General features: G+C 44.0%; 1 protein-coding gene across 2 annotated transcripts in view; it reads right to left on the bottom strand.

Annotated features, from left to right (window-relative positions):
- Positions 1 to 2,025: 2,025 nt before the first annotated feature.
- Positions 2,026 to 16,261, bottom strand: part of LOC121736910 (epidermal growth factor receptor substrate 15-like 1) — a 31,495-nt gene continuing 17,259 nt past the window's right edge. For both annotated transcript variants that reach the window (XM_042128379.1, XM_042128380.1), the window contains exons 9-16: positions 15,098 to 15,259; positions 12,277 to 12,429; positions 12,009 to 12,143; positions 11,526 to 11,696; positions 10,633 to 10,776; positions 10,244 to 10,342; positions 9,910 to 10,062; positions 2,026 to 8,120 (exon numbers count right to left, since the gene is read on the bottom strand). In XM_042128379.1, the coding sequence (XP_041984313.1) occupies positions 7,248 to 8,120; positions 9,910 to 10,062; positions 10,244 to 10,342; positions 10,633 to 10,776; positions 11,526 to 11,696; positions 12,009 to 12,143; positions 12,277 to 12,429; positions 15,098 to 15,259 (1,890 nt within the window). In that variant the 3' untranslated portion in view covers positions 2,026 to 7,247. The remainder of the gene's footprint in view (positions 8,121 to 9,909; positions 10,063 to 10,243; positions 10,343 to 10,632; positions 10,777 to 11,525; positions 11,697 to 12,008; positions 12,144 to 12,276; positions 12,430 to 15,097; positions 15,260 to 16,261) is intronic.

Genomic DNA, 16,261 nt, shown 5'->3' with positions numbered 1-16,261 from the left:
CGAAATACTCACACTCGGGCCTCTGGTGTTAGGCGTTACCTATGTAGGTTTAGAACAATCAATGCGCCCCTAGAAGAGATCATATATATATATATATATATATATATATATATATATATATATATATATATATATATATATATATAGATATCACGTATAGCGCAATATTATTGACAGTCTAGGGTTGATATTGAACATCGCATGCCTTCAATCTAATTGTCAAATAAACTGACAAATAAAATTGTAGCGTGTTATGCACAATACAATTATTGATCGTCTAGGCCTATAGGGGCCGGCTAAGTCGCTGCTTAGGGCCGATTCTCACCGGAATGGCAGCGCAGCGGCGAAAATTTTCAGTGTCACATGATTTTAAACTTTATCTTCATTATTGTAAGGACGCCTTCATATTAAGTCGCTAGCAGTGCGGCAGCCACGCGACTTATATACTAAAGAGAGTCGCGCGGCTGCCGCACTACATAACTGGTGACTTAATGTGAAGACGTCCATAGACATAGTATCGCTTGAGAAACTGGGAAAGTCTCTTTCTCAAGCGATACTATGTATTACAATAATGAAGATAAAGTTTAAAGTCATATGACACTGACTAAAGACGCTGGCCGCTGCGCTGCCATTCCGGTGTGATTCGGCCCTAAGTTTCTAACCATTTTGGAAACAAACGCCTATTTAGTATATTATAAAGCACAGTTACCGAAAAAGAATATTCCCTGGTAGATTGATAAATCGCGTTACCTAGATCTATTAAAATTGATATTCGTCCGATGACTGGACTACTGTTCTTGACCTTTATTTTTAGTGATAGATACGTTTTTGATACTCAAGTTTGGCATTCAGTTTGGAGGCTAGGATGTCTGGAGCTTATTCCTAATCAAATTATACTTATCCCCCCTCACTAATAAACGTTGTATAAGCTTTGAAAAGATATACAGTGTTTTGTTCCTGTCACACAAGTGACATTTTAATTGGATTGAAGAAGACAAAACACTGTATAACTATTCAAAGCTTATACAGCGTTTATTAGTAAGCGGGATCATGTTTTGTTAGTTTTTTTTTTTTAACTTTCGTTGTATGTATGATTAATGAAAATATTTTTAATTATCATTATTCATTAGCAACAACGAAGTTGGTGTAATTGTTACTTACGGACTACGGTCTACCTCTGCGGGGCTAAAATGGTCGCTTTGGAGAATCATAAAATGAATCATAATATGATTCATTTCTTAAAAATCGCATACTTAATTGACACTCTGTTTGCAATTCATATGTCTAATTTTGTCGACAAGGCTTTAAATGAATGTGGCGAGAAAAGGAACTAACTAGTGATGGGCAACTTGAGTACCTAACTAACTCGAGTTGGGCGTAACTCGAGCCCACTCGAGTTGAATTCTCTCTGACTCGAGTTCGTAAACCGCCAAAAATACATAAATAATGATATTTCAAACAGTAATTTTCTTTTTTACTTACAAGTCTTTTACTAAAAAAAATGAAAGAATTGAAACTTATAAAAATATCATTTGTCGGTTCCAATTTTTTAATTATTTATGCGAATCTGAGGGAATAAACTAGTAAAAATTAAAAAAATCATTCATTCAAAAATCAACTCGAGTTTAACCCGAGTTACGTGAATTTTAACTCGGGTTAAATCGAGTTTTGTTTTTTCCGAGTTGGTACATCACTAGAACTAACGCTTCTATCGTACAAAAACGTCATTTTTGGCATGTGTTTGACAGTTCTTCTTTACCAGCTTGTTACAGACAAGGGGTTAATATATGACATTCTCTTTGTTACCAGCAGCGCCCCGTCCGCATTAATTTAAAGCCTTGGTGCACTGTACTGATTTGACATTCGTGACTTTGACATTTTGACAATTCATCTTGTGAATTGATTGGGAGGAATTGCTAAATATGACCATTTTAGCCCCGCTGATTACCGTACTTTGTTATAAAAACCCTCTTAATTTTGACAGATTTAAGATGGCGGCTCATGGATAAGAAATAAAAGTCCGTCGACAGTATGCTGTTCCTTTTATTATCAGGAATTCATATAATAACTTTATAGTTTCATTACAACGTATGGTATTGTCGCGGATAATGACGCGTGCCCGGACGACCTGGTAGCGGCCGCTGACGGTCGACTGCCGACTACCACTGATGACCGACGACCGTCAACGGTCGACTGTCTTCAGACGTCAGCGTCGACCGTAGATAGTCAGTCGACAGTAGATAGTCAGTCGACAGTCGAGCGTTGACCGTCATCGACCGACAACCATTCTGTCGACCATTAATCAGCCATAAGCGACCGTCGACCATCGACTTTCGACCGTCGATCAATCGGCACTCGGCCGATACTACACGCGCGATCCTCTCCAACCGACCATCTCCTCAATATAATATATAAATGCCTTATTTGATCCACGTGTATTATTTGTTCCGGCCAACTTTACAAATTACACTTGATTGTTCAAATCGAAACACCACAGTATAAACGTATACAGTAGACCACCATATTATACAACATACATGACGCACACATTAGCGTAACTCCAAATAACGTAGCACCATAACAATGCTATATTACGTTACGCAAGCGTAAAACATGTGTATGTTAAGCGAGTTTGATTTTAACTGCAGTTACTCTACTCACTACCGACCGTATGATTTATACTGTGGCCCAATGGTAGCTGGAAAGCATCGCGCGCTTGTAAATATTAGCAAATGATAACAAACGCCTTATCCCATATAAATGCTTAATAAATTCAGTAGTACAGTCGGTACGTACACTCAGGATCGAGTCTTACAGCTATCCACTACGGGTCACATGGGGCGCGGCCGGCACCAACACGTCATACACGTAACGGCGCAATCTGACGGTAGCGGTCATTGACCCCCTTTAAAAAACTATACAAGTTTTTTAAAATCGTTTTCTATCTAAACTGTTTAGATAACAATAAACTCGACAAATTGAGTCGAAGGGACAAATGTGTCTAGTTTAATGGCGATAGCTGTGGATATCCTGTTTTGCATACCTACTCGGTTTGCAACTAGCAGTAAATCGCCTTGAATACATAAAAAGTTAGAGATTATTATCATTTTAAGAGTAACCAAGAGTTTTCCGATGAATCTATAATAGTCTGTATCTTTATAATATTTTGAAGTTATTCTTTTCACATCACTCCTAGACTAGCAAGGTCAATGACCGCTGGTGCCAGCTTAATTCATTTTAGTAGCGCCGCAACCACTCCACCTACACTCGCTACCAACATCCACTAGTGCACAAAATTCCGCTCACGATAGCGAAGTGGCCAGTGTGAGATTGAAGGTCAACACTTAACGTTAAATCCTCTTTAAAACAGAGGAGCAAAACCCCCTTACTAAAAAAATCCACACACAAACTTTATAGTTGTAAAATGTCTTGTCCTTGTCTGACGTCAGAAAAAACGATCGACAGGCCAGGACATTGTGTAACTATAACGTGTTCATACTGTATATTTTTTATCAGTAAGGAGGTAGAAGTCATAAGACAACGATTTAGATTTTTCTAGCCAAAGAGTGCGGAGTTAATAAATTGAACTAATGATTTTAGTCACCACGCTACCTTAATTTTTGGTCTTTACCTAACGACTAATACGCGGAATATCTCCCAAACTCTATTAATAAGTTTACCCCGTTACCGACTGAAGAAACTTTCAAATACAAAAATTAAAAATAAGCCAAAAAGCAATCGGATTAAAAGCCACGAGTTGCTTGCCAAGTTTTATCACATGAAAATGGAATTTTTCGATGAAATAATCTCACAGTGGCCATCGAATCCAAGGGTACAAGCGAAGTAACAAATATACAAAATTGTTATTAAAGGTCCCTCCAGTCCGTACTTATATAAAAGCTACTCGACAGTTTTTAGGGTGAGCGAAGTGAGAGGCGCGTCCGCGCTTTACACGCACGCACGCAATTATACGTACACACGCACGCATGCAAGTACGTACACACGGACGCAAACACGTACGCACGCACGCTTTGCGTCGTGGACGCGCTCGGGACGCTAGTGCTACGTCGTAACATCTCAACAGAACTACCGATAAATATTTTTGTACCTATCAACATGGAAAAAGATAGCCAAGAATATTCCGAATATCTCTGTAATATCAGTTAGCAATTTGATTTTAAAATTACTCAATATTAAATACATACTTCGCACGGAAATTCAACACCGTCCATAAATAAGACTGTAAAACTTTATAGAAAACTTCAACAGAATTAAATGAGTGTTATGATGAACGATATGTACTAACAGAAACAATATAAAATATATTTGAATCTGAAAATGAGGAATATTCTGCCTGGTTACTTTGATCCAGTCTAATTAACTACCTACGTAATGTTTTTGATATCTGTAACGGCTGATTTGGAAGATAGCACTCTACAATATTATGTACGTTTTCATAGCGCGCCTCGTGATGCTAGGAGTCGCACTGATATACATCAAGTCGGCCGGAGACCGCTCGCGGCACGGATGACGAAGCACATGGAAAACGAAGAATACCGTTTCGTTGCACACAATATCATAAATAAATACGTAAACTATCAAATAAACAACGAGGAGTCTTTAAAATTGCAGTACATAACGATTTATATTTAATGACATCCCATTTACACGCTCGAATACAAAGAAAACAATTTACAACGGATACGACACGAAATGGCGGACGGCCACCATTTTGTTCTCAGTTACATTCGGCTACTCGGACGAAGCGAAAATATGTGAGCTCAAAGTAAACATCGGACAGATAAAATAATTTATTACTTTACAATTTTAACGATTAAATATTTAAATCTAGGCGCGCGGTAAATAATACTGATCGGCGGTCGGTCGACACGTCAGCCGTCCCGCTCCGGCCGCTGGCGAGGGAGCGGGACGGTCGTCCTCCGACCTCGTTCGAGCCCCGCGCACCGTCACTACCGACTGCGGGGCCGCGTTCACACCGCGCCGCGCCGGCGGCCGCTCGAGCGCGCGCGGGCGGCCGGGGGCGGGGAAGCCGCGGTGTGACGCGCGGGCCCGACCGTAACATTATTCATATCAAATTTATCAGTAGCTTTAAGTACACATATACAGTTGAAGGTCGAGAACTATGTATCCACTATAAATGAATTACAACGTTTGTTAACAGACAGGGGGCGCGTCGGCCCGCGCGGACGTCGCCTATACGCCGCGTCGCGAGGGAACAGCGAATACTTCGAGCGGCAGAAGAAAGCGGTAAGCGGCAATCGAATATATTCCGTAGATTTTTACAAGATATACAAAATATCAGCAAGCCGAGAACACTAGGGTCCGCGCGGGCCGACGCTGCGAACAACAGCTCCTAAGAAAGAGATAACAACTTTAGGATAATACCCAATAAACGCGTCGGTAATAGTTACACTTTAATTTACACCTTACCTAGAGCTTCCCGCGGGGGCGCGGACTATAGTAGTTATTGTACCGGGGGCGGCTCGCGGCGAGTGCGCACGAAGCGAGTGTTGCCACTACACCTACACCTAAACATACCGACCTAACACTACCCGTTTGGTACGAAAGACACGACATCCAAAATAGTGAACGTGTTATATAGCTATATCGACAGGTTACATCCTCTTATACTATGTGATATAGGGGGTGAAAAGCCGAACGAATTTCGAACTACACGCCAATCGATTTGAGAATTATAGCAACGCCATCTAGTGGTATCTTCGGTATAATTTCTAGAAATTCAACGTATTTTAATTTGTTTTAACATTTTAGTGTAATTTTGATAAGGTTATTTGAACTCGTTAGATATGTAGCTTCACGTCTACGAGATGGCGCCGACTGAAATTTAACAGGAAACGGAAACTCTCGACCGAAACACGAGCAAGATAAAGGCACCGAGACACAAGTATAGTACACATAATATACTTAGATAAACATCGAACACCCAACAGCATAATCTGATATCGACAAGCCCTCTAGCACAATCACTGCAGTAGACAAGACCAGACATATCATGTCGAGACGTGACATAACTCTTTTGATAAAAAAAATGGCTGCAAATCTTAGTTTGGCGCGAGTTATAGCGACTTTTGTCTACGAGTAGTTGTGATAGACCGGCATACAGGGATAAATATTTGGACAACATTTGGAAACAGTTGCGTAGATTCGGTGGTAAACAATATATTTCTTTATATTTTTGGCATTACTGCTGCGAGTAAACCATAAATTAAAAAATAGACGCTCGCATCGTCGATGACAACACCATAGACAGAATCGTTTCTATTTTTTATTTTATACACGCTACATCGTTCTAAAACAATATAATATGAACATATCGGCATGAGCAGCATGTGAATACGAGCACGCGTGAGCGCCGCCATCTCGTCGAGTCGACAAAATGGCGGACGGGATATGTCACGACTCACGACATAAACAATTCAAACAATAACAATCATTACACGATAATGCGCGACGCCGCTGTACCGTCAATCGTTTGCTGCGACACTGGGTTTCAACTTCACTGTTTGCTTTTATAAACAAGCTTGAGGTGCTAAAGTACTTCAAACGTAGCTAATTTGACAGCACAGCGTCACCGCCCCGTCCCCCGGAGCGAGGGCCGTTGCGAACTAACCACAGGGTATACAATGGAATAACATCGATAATAATAATCATTATATACAACATAAACGTACAACTAAACCGATATACATCGACGAGGGCATCGCCCGCGCCACGCCGCTAAACGGTAACCTATAAAATGAATCAACAACGTTAAACTATATAATATCTTCAATATGAATGATATGTCCTTACAATTTTACTAGGTCCTACTTCATAAACTCACTCTCGCGACCGTACGCGACTCGATCTACGAATCGATATATCAACCGAATGTCCACAAAACCAAACGCATTTCAGATACACTTATATATACATCTAGAGTAAAATTAGGATTCGATCGAAACGAAACGCACCGACGGCCGGGGATGCCCTCACTCGTCCAGTTTATTCTACTCGATTTCGTAATATATTAATAAATATTTATACAAGAGGCGCGGCACACCGCTCGGGCCGCGGCGCCGCCGCTACTGTACACGACTCAACATCATTAGGCCAGCCTACATACATCGGCGCCGCGCGCGACGGCGGCCGAGATGACTAGGAAACGAAGAAATGCCAATATAATATCAACGGAAAAGCAGTGTGCGCACGCGCAGGGGGCGGGGTCAGCGCTCCTGGCGGGACAGCGCCAGCGCCAGCTGCAGCTCGGCGTCCTCCTGCTGACGGCGCGCGCGCGCCTCCCGCGCCAGCCGCTCCGACTCCGCCGCCGCCCACGCCCACTGCGCCTCCTCCGAGGGCAGGTCCGCCGCGCCGCCCGCCCCCGTCGCGCCCGCCGCTCCCGCCGCCGCCCGCTCCGCCTTCTTGCGCCGGCCGATGCCGCCGATGGTGTGCACGAGGGACTTGGCGTACTTGACGGGCTTGGGCGACTTCTCCTTCTTGGCGGGCAGCGTGCTCGCCGGCCACGTCTCGTTGAGGTTGCGGTTGACGTCGGCCCAGTCCGCCGCCCAGTTGTCCGTTTTGGCGGCGCGGCCGTCGCTCTTGTTCGCCCAGCTGTTGTCGGTGTTGTCGACCTTCCGATCCGTCCGGCCGTTCCTGCCGTCCGTCTTGGTTGCCCAGTTGTCGGTCTTGCGGTCGGCGGAGTCGGGCCAGGCGTCGAACTCGGCGGCGCCCCACGCATCGGCCTTCCCGGAGCCGCCCCAGGCGTCGGCGGCGGGCGCGGGCGTCGGCTTTGCCCAGGCGTCGTCGGCGGCCCAGTTGTCGTTCGGCCAGGCCGCCCACGAGTCCGTCGTGTCTGCGGCGGGCGTGGGAGCGGGGGCGGCGCGGGGCGGGGCGGACACGCGGCCGCTGGCGCGGGGGCGGTCGGCAGCGGCGAAAAAGTCGTCGGCGTCGAAGCCGGCGACGGAGGTGGGCCGGGCGGTGCGGAGCGCGGGTGCTGCGCGGGGCGCGGGGGCGTCACCGAACGGGTCCTCGATGTTGAAGGGGTCCTCGTACCGGTAGTCCTTGAAGGGGTCCTCGGTGAAGTCCAGCGCGGGCGCGGTCTGGGCGCAACACAGAGCGGGTGAGTGGGACGGGTGTACGCGGGGGAGCGAGAAGGAGAGACAGTGTACGCACATGTGAGCCCGCCGCCGCCGCGTCCGCTTAGCGCTGCAATGTGGGGACAAGCACGAGCCGTGGTTAGCGTTGGTTAGTGACAGTGTACATGAAACATGGCGTGCGCCGGACGGTACGTACAGAAGCATACCGCGTGTTCTATCACTCGAATTACTCGATTGAACACAATTAATGATTCTTACATTTTGGTCGAAACAGTTTTTGACGTTGAATATCACGTACGTGGCGTCAGGTGCGCAGTAGAATTTTTATTTATATGAAAGTTAGATTATATTGATATTATGAAAATAATAGAAGTTACGAAAATAAATAGAAAAGTAACGAGGACGCATGCATTTATAAGCACTACGACTACCGGTGTAACAACAGATAATCCGCAACTAATTCCAATGGTCTACTTTCGGGTTTCACCATTGCAATTAGATCCGGAACAAAACTAACGACCTAAACATAATGAAACTAACCAAATATATGTGGTATAATAAAGTGATAAATACTTACATAAGTAGATTTTAAGGTTGTAGTTATCTTAATAAAATAAAAAAAAAAATAAAAAAAATAGATAATAATAGAACATTCACTATAAAAATGAAATGAGAACTGAAATGAACAAAGCTCGTCCCAAAAAGCGCGCTAAGCGAAGCAATAAAAAAATATGCAATATTTCCTCTGGGTGTTTTGACAATCAGTTATAAACGATCTTTGTAATCACACACCCTTTGGATAATTTACACTTAAAAAAAATAAAAAAAACAAAATTGTCTTTGGGCTACGCGAAAATATCTGTCAATGTCAAAATGACAGATATATCGCAACACATGTGCATACTGGAGAATGGCATTATGCGCAACAGAGAAAGTAACGATGACAAACTTTACTCAAGAAAATTAAAAAAAGCACGTCATATTCAGTGTTATAAAGAAAGTGAAATAAAGAAATATCCTCAAGACACGATAATATAAACATGTTGTGGTAACACTAAATGAAATTGTAATGGCGTCATTTTAATTAAAACGAATAGTAAAACCAAAATGCCATTCTCGCAACTAGAGTGACGTGCATCTAAGTGACTAACCTAAAATGTTTTACGTACTTTAACTATTTTTACTTTCTCTGCAGCGAAAAAATAAAGTAAAAAATAATTAGCTTATCCGCTGTCAACTCATGCCGCAGGGGGTCGGGGGAAACATAATGTCACTAATATAAACTCATTCTGAAAATAATATCATTAAAAACAAAAAATTACTACTGAAATATACTTTAAAATTATCTTAATATTAGTAAAAATAACATTGTGTGTTGTTTTGTGTTTCGTGTACTACTGAATTTTTTATAGTATGTTCATAAAAAAAGTTGTGTCGCTTTTCTTCTAATAAGTATATTAAGATTTTTAGTGATTAAACTAAATTAAGCGTGAATCATTTTATAATTTGCACGCAAACAGAATATTAAAATATGTACGGCACGAGCATGTTTCTCGGGTATCGTCGCTTTTTATACATCGTCCGTTATTACGATATAAAAAATATTGAACTTCTAACAAATCGATTTTTTATTATACAAGTTCAATATAATATGTGCGTTGAAAGTTTTAAATTCTATGACACATATTCACTATAAATCACCTGTCGATGTCATTACATAGTAAATGTCCCAGTGTGTGTGTGTTTAGTTCATCTCGTCATCGTGTGTGTATGTGCATGTTTGTGCGCTCACCTTGTGCGGCGGCATGGGGCGGGGAGGCGCGGGGCGCGGGGGCGGGGTCTTGTGCCGCTTGCCGCCCGCTGCGGGCGCGGCAGCGGAGGCGGCGGCGGCGGACGCGCGCGTCGGTGCGTGTAGCACCGCGAACGGGTCCGACTCCCACGCCGGCTGTCAACACAACAAATATTATATTTGTATTTCACCTACGTAAAAAAAGGTACGGTTGTTTTATTTTAACACAATAGTTAATCAATTACATGTTTATTGTTGTTTTTACAAAAAATAAAAAGTTTTACAAAAAATAATGTGACAAACATTAGCAATAACAATGTAATATAGTAGAACTCACGTCGGGCTCGGGGTTGGCGGCGCTGTTGGGCGCGAACGCGTCGCCGGCGAACGGGTCGCCGCTCGGCGCGAACGGGTCGCTGCCGAAACCGTCTGACATCTGCAACACCACACACCAATGATGGTTGTTGAAATTATATTTGCCACCAGGTGCCGCGATGTAGTCGTCAGATCTATGGTGTCAAATAGACATATTATCGTGACACATGACAGCTTTATCGCGACACATGACAGATATATCGTGACACACGCGAAGATTGTATGACCGCTCACCGCCCCGAGTATGACAACCAACTGAAAGGACGAAAGGTCAACGAAATCTACTCAACGATTTTTTTGACTTAGTTACTGTTTCAAAGTATTTATTATTCCTAGATACCAAAGAATAACCTTATTATTAGCGTTCGCTGTGCCGTTGGGCGCGAAGGGGTCAGCCGAGTGGTTGAAGGCGGAGTCCTTGAAGGGGTCGGAGTGGAAGCCGGCCGAGCCGTTCATCGCGCCGAACTCCTTCTTGCCGAACTCGTCGTCCTCGTCCTGCAATGTCACCACATCGGCATCGGTTAGTTAGCTTTACCACAGATTACTAAATATATAGTTGGAAGAGATGAATCGTTTGTTACTTTTTAAATATTTTAAAATATGATCCTTCATCGCTAAAAAGCTGTATTGTTATTCGAATGCCGAATATAACATTGACAGCGCGTCTATGCCAGTAATTATATCAGTATCCATCTTCGTTGTCGCGTTTTCTTGACTTATTCCCGAAGTGGAATAGTAAAATTATAATGTCTGCGTTTGTTCACGATTTATATGACAATGTTTCCGAGTTGAAAGAAAATTGACAATACGCTTGTGGATCATTTCGCGAACACGGATTCCTGTGGTTATTTCAAATGTTCGTGAGCTATACACAAAGACAGCTGTGACACCGTTCATTCTAGTATGGCTGTCAATGTTATCCCTAACAGTAAAAATATCTTCGTTTTTGTCTTTCTTATGAAATTAAAAAATAATAATTATGACAAGTGGATGGAAATAAAGAAAGTATGTGTGAAATTCTGCGAGGGAAAGTATGATAGAGCTTCTACGTTGTACTTCTTCGTTGTCTATTAGTTAAGTTGTTATTATTATTATTAGTTTTTAATTACTATCAATGTGTATTATTATTTATTAATGTGTTAGTTTTAGGTTAATTAATTAATGTAATAAAACGGTCACCCGTTTTAATTAACTGTAAATAAATAAATAAATAAATCTTTTTGTTATTTTTAAACAGCACGTACCAGGTTGTCGGGCGTCTCGCCGCGCACCAGGCGCTGCAGGTGCTGCGGCGTGTGCAGCGGCTGCAGCGTGAGCGACGCCGCCGCCGCCGCCGCGCCGCCCGCCGCCAGCGCCGCCGCCGCCGCCTCCACCGCACCCAGGTGCTCCTCCAGGTGGCTGATCTTGATCTTTGCCTGGAAAACGACCACGATAGTCAGTTACATCGACGAACTTGAGCTAATAAAGCACTTAGACAATAGGTAACTTATTATACAAGATCGTTGCCAATGTCTGATACGCTTGAATAACCATTTAAAAGACAAGGCGGGGAATGCTCAAAATTATTGTTACAGCAAAAGATGCCATAAACGGGGTTATATCTATGTAAACCTAACGGTGCGGTTCTTAGCAGTATTTGAGACTAGAATATAAAGACGCATCAGTACGATCATTTACATAACAGACGCCTTCATTAGCGTATAGCGCACACACAGCTCTAGCCCCACCTGACTGACGGCGAGCACGGTCTTGCTGAGCTGGTCGGTGAGCGCGTCGGCCTCGGCGGCGGCGGCGTCCGCCTCCTCCGTCAGCGCGCGCTCCCGCTCCTTCAGCGTCGACGCCGCCGCGCGACGCGCCGCTACCTGGGAACGTAATAAAAAAGTAAAATATTAACGAGTTACAGTTTAGCGGGGACAAAACATTATATTGAAGATTTATGCCTGATTTTTTGATTGTCGACAACTATACAGACTACAGTAATTAACATGATGTTACCTCGGCCTCGGTCTCTGCGGCGGCGGCCTCCTGCGCGGCGGCCTGCGAGCGCAGCTTGTCAACCTGCGCCTTGAGGTCGCCCAGCCGCTTCCCCGCCTCGCCCTTCTGGTTCTCCAGCTGCTTGAGCGTAGCTGTCAGCGTGTCCAGCTCGTTCTGGAACGTTAACAAGTGTGGGCTCATGTAAAAGGTAACATTAAACCTAATAAAAATCATCATTAACGATATCTTCTATGTAAGTATGAAGTGAATGATATCTCGAGCTAGCCGGACATCCAGCCGGCAACTTTTGCCACTTTAAGTGTTTCATATTAGTTTGGTCCTCCAACGATTCTGCCAATATGACGATATCGTCAGCGAAACGAAGGTGTGAGAGGTACTTGCCATTAGCGTTTATGCCACGTCCTTTCCAGTTTAGGGTCTTGAAGGCGTCCTCTAACGCATTTGTGAACAGTTTCGGGGAAATAATATCCCCCTGTCTCACTCCTCGATGCAAATAGATTGGCCTTGTTGTGGCCCCCTGTACTCGGACGGACATAGACGCGGCATTATATAGACCTTTCAAAACTTCGACGTAACGCCAATCGACTTGACATCGTTGCAGGGCTTCCAGAACAGCCCAGGTCTCAACAGAGTCAAAAGCCTTCTCATAGTCCACAAAGGCAAGGCACAATGGCTGCCTGTACTCATGTGACTTTTGTACAACTTGCCTTAAGGTGTGAATATGGTCTATGGTGCTAAAGCCTCTGCGAAACCCAGCCTGCTCCGGTGGCTGGCATTCGTCAAGTTTATTGGATAGGCGATTCGTAATGATCCTAGAAAACAACTTATATATGTGACTCAAAAGCGAGATGGGTCTATAATTTTTAAGAAGGGTGTTACGAGTATCGCCCTTCTTAAAAAAGAGAACCACCTCGCTTTTAAGCCACTCTTCGGGGGAAACTCCCCGTTGAAGGACAAAATTAAAGACTTTACGAAGCTCTCTCAAGACGGGTTCGCCTCCCGCTCTGAGAAGTTCGATCGTAATTCCGTCCCTCCCCGGGACCTTTCCTCCTTTAAGTTGTTTCAGAGCCAATCCGATTTCGCCTATACTGACGTCAGGAAGCTCGCCAGAAAGATGCCGGGTGAGTTTGGCACGCGGGTCGTCATCACGAGGATCAGGTTGCGAAGCATGTGAAGCATACAAGCGGCTATAGAAATCCTCGATCTCGGACAGAACCCCCCCTAGTGAGGAAACGATTTGGCCACAGCTATTCTTCACCTTCGTCAGATGACTCCTCCCGAGGCGCCTTACGAAAACTTTAGACCCTCTATTCCGCTCAATCGCTTCCGTGATTTCCAGCGTATTCGAGCGGCGAAGATCTCTACGTATAAGTTTCCGTATTCGCCTCGAGAGAAGTTTTACATCTGACGAACCCGAGTCCGTGTTTTCCCTCCGTTCCCTCATAAGTTTGAGTGTCTCATCCGAAAGTTTGGATTTCCTGCCCGCATGCTTGGGCCTGCAAAACCTTTCACCTTCGACCCGTATGCTCTCCACAATTGCATTTAAAGCCTCGTCAACTTCCATTGTAGTTTCCGAGATGTTAAGAGCGTCGAACCTATTTCTCAGTTGTAACTGAAATTTCTGGGTGTCAGCGACGGATTGTTGGGAGTTGGGTCGGAGAGTAGACCTCAGCATATGGGCTCTTTCGAGTTTGAAGCATACACTCAAGGATCCTCGCAGTAGTCTGTGATCGCTACCGGTATTGAACCTATTGATCACAGAGACATCCCTAAATATATACTTCCGATCCGTAATGATGAAATCTATCTCGTTCCTTACCACAGAGTCAGGGCTTCGCCATGTCCACTTTCTTTGGGGCTTCTTTTTGAAGAAGGAATTCATCAAGAAGAGCCCCTCTTTTTCGAGAAAATTAACCAGCATTTGCCCCCTGCGGTTTTCGTTGGAGGACTTGCAGGAAATGTTGAACGACCTAAATGAATCTTCCCGGCGGATCGGTCTCGGGATGAACTTGGACAAGACGAAAGTCATGTTCAACGAACATGTTCTCCCGAGACCGGTTGCAGTTAACGGTGTCTTTCTCGAAGTCGTAACGGAATATGTCTATTTGGGGCACATACTGCAGGTATATAGACATATCTTCGAGAGAGAAACCGATAGGAGGATACAGTTGGGTTGGGCAGCATTCAGGAAGCTAAGCCACATTCTCACGTCGCATATTCCGCAGAGCTTGAAGACGAAAGTCTTCGATCAATGCGTGCTTCCCGTTATGACCTACGGGGCGGAAACCTGGCCTTTTACAGCAGGGCTAGCTCGTAAGTTTTCCGTCGCTCAGCGTGCTACGAAACGCGCTATGCTCGGAGTTTCTTTGGCGGATAAGCTTCGAAATGAAACAATTCGTCAAAGAACTAAAGTCACCGACATAGTGCAGAGAATCAGTACACTGAAGTGGAACTGGGCTGGTCACGTAGCTCGAAGAACAGACGATCGCTGGAGTAAACTTACTCTGGAATGGAGACCAAGGCTGGGAAATCGGGGTGTAGGTCGACCTCCAACTAGGTGGGACGACGATCTCCGCTTAGTTGCAGGCCCATGTTGGATGCGAGTAGCAGGAGATCGGTCATCTTGGCGTTCATTGAGAGAGGTCTATGTCCAGCAGTGGACGACTATAGGCTGATATGATGATGATTAGTTTGGTATTTATTTATTTATTTATTTTACTGATATCAACATATTACGACACAAAAAACACGAATAAATTCACACTTATTCCATGTCATGTTGAAAGAATTTAACCAAAATATACTCGTATAACCGAAATACCTGTAGGCTATTGGCCTCTCCCGTCTTGACGGTGACGTCACGCTGCTTGTCGGCGAGCTCGGCCTCGAGCGCGAGCCGCTCGCGAGCCAGCGCCTCCACCTCGCGCGCCACCGCCTCCAGCTCCGGCGTCGGCTGCGGGCCCAGCGACACCGGCGACGCCGCCTGAGTGAGATAGAAGATATAGTTACGAACGAGAGAGAGAGAGAGTTGCCAGATATTATAAGTGTGCGCAAAGATACAGTAATATAAATAAGTGCGCGCGAAAGAAATGCAATATATCGTGAGCGTCACACATACGCGAGGAAAACACGCCATCAACTGTCAGAAGAAGGTAGATATACAGTGTTATGTGCGAACGAACAAGTAAACAAGAGCTGCGAGTTTACTTTGTGAAATCTGGATGTATACCGTATAATACACAATTGGAAGATTAAAATTTAAAGAGAATCTATACTAATATTATAAATGCGAAAGTTTCTCTGTCTGTCTGTCTGTCTCGCTTTCACGCCAAAACTACTGAACCGTTTGTAATGAAATTTTGTACACAGATAGCCTAAAGCCTGAGAAAGGACATAGGCTACTTTTTAACTGGAAAAGGGGGTTGTAAGGGGGTGAAAATGCGTAAATTTGGTCAAATTAAGTTAGTTCCAAAAACTCAAAATAGATGGCGCCAAGAGTCCCCTAGATCGCGCTATTGCTTGCTCATGCGTATTTATATAAGAAGTGATACCATGTCAAGCTAGGTTTTTCGATTCTTTCGATTGTTATACACGTTCCATATACTAATATAATATTATAAATGCGAAAGTATCTCTGTCTGTCTGTCTGTCTGTCTCGCTTTCACGCCAAAACTACTGAACCGATTGTAATGAAATTTTGTACACAGATAGTCTAAAGCCTGAGAAAGGACATAGGCTACTTTTTAACTGGAAAAGGGGGTTGTAAGGGGGTGAAAATGCGTAAATTTGGTCAAATTAAGTTAGTTCCAAAAACTCTAAATAGATGGCACCAAGAGTCCCCTAGATCGCGCTATTGCTTGCTCATGCGTATTTCTATAAGAGGTGGTACCATGTCAATTCGATTGTTTTACACGTTATTAACTAAGAACTCACCTACCAACTTAGATTAGATATCAAATTCAAAAACAACAGCGCCAAAACTACT

This window comes from Aricia agestis, chromosome 20, assembly GCF_905147365.1.
Source record: "Aricia agestis chromosome 20, ilAriAges1.1, whole genome shotgun sequence".
NCBI classification, from domain to species: domain Eukaryota; kingdom Metazoa; phylum Arthropoda; class Insecta; order Lepidoptera; family Lycaenidae; genus Aricia; species Aricia agestis.
The sequence above is the reverse complement of the archived record's forward strand: the minus strand, read 5'-3'. Positions and strand labels throughout refer to the sequence as shown.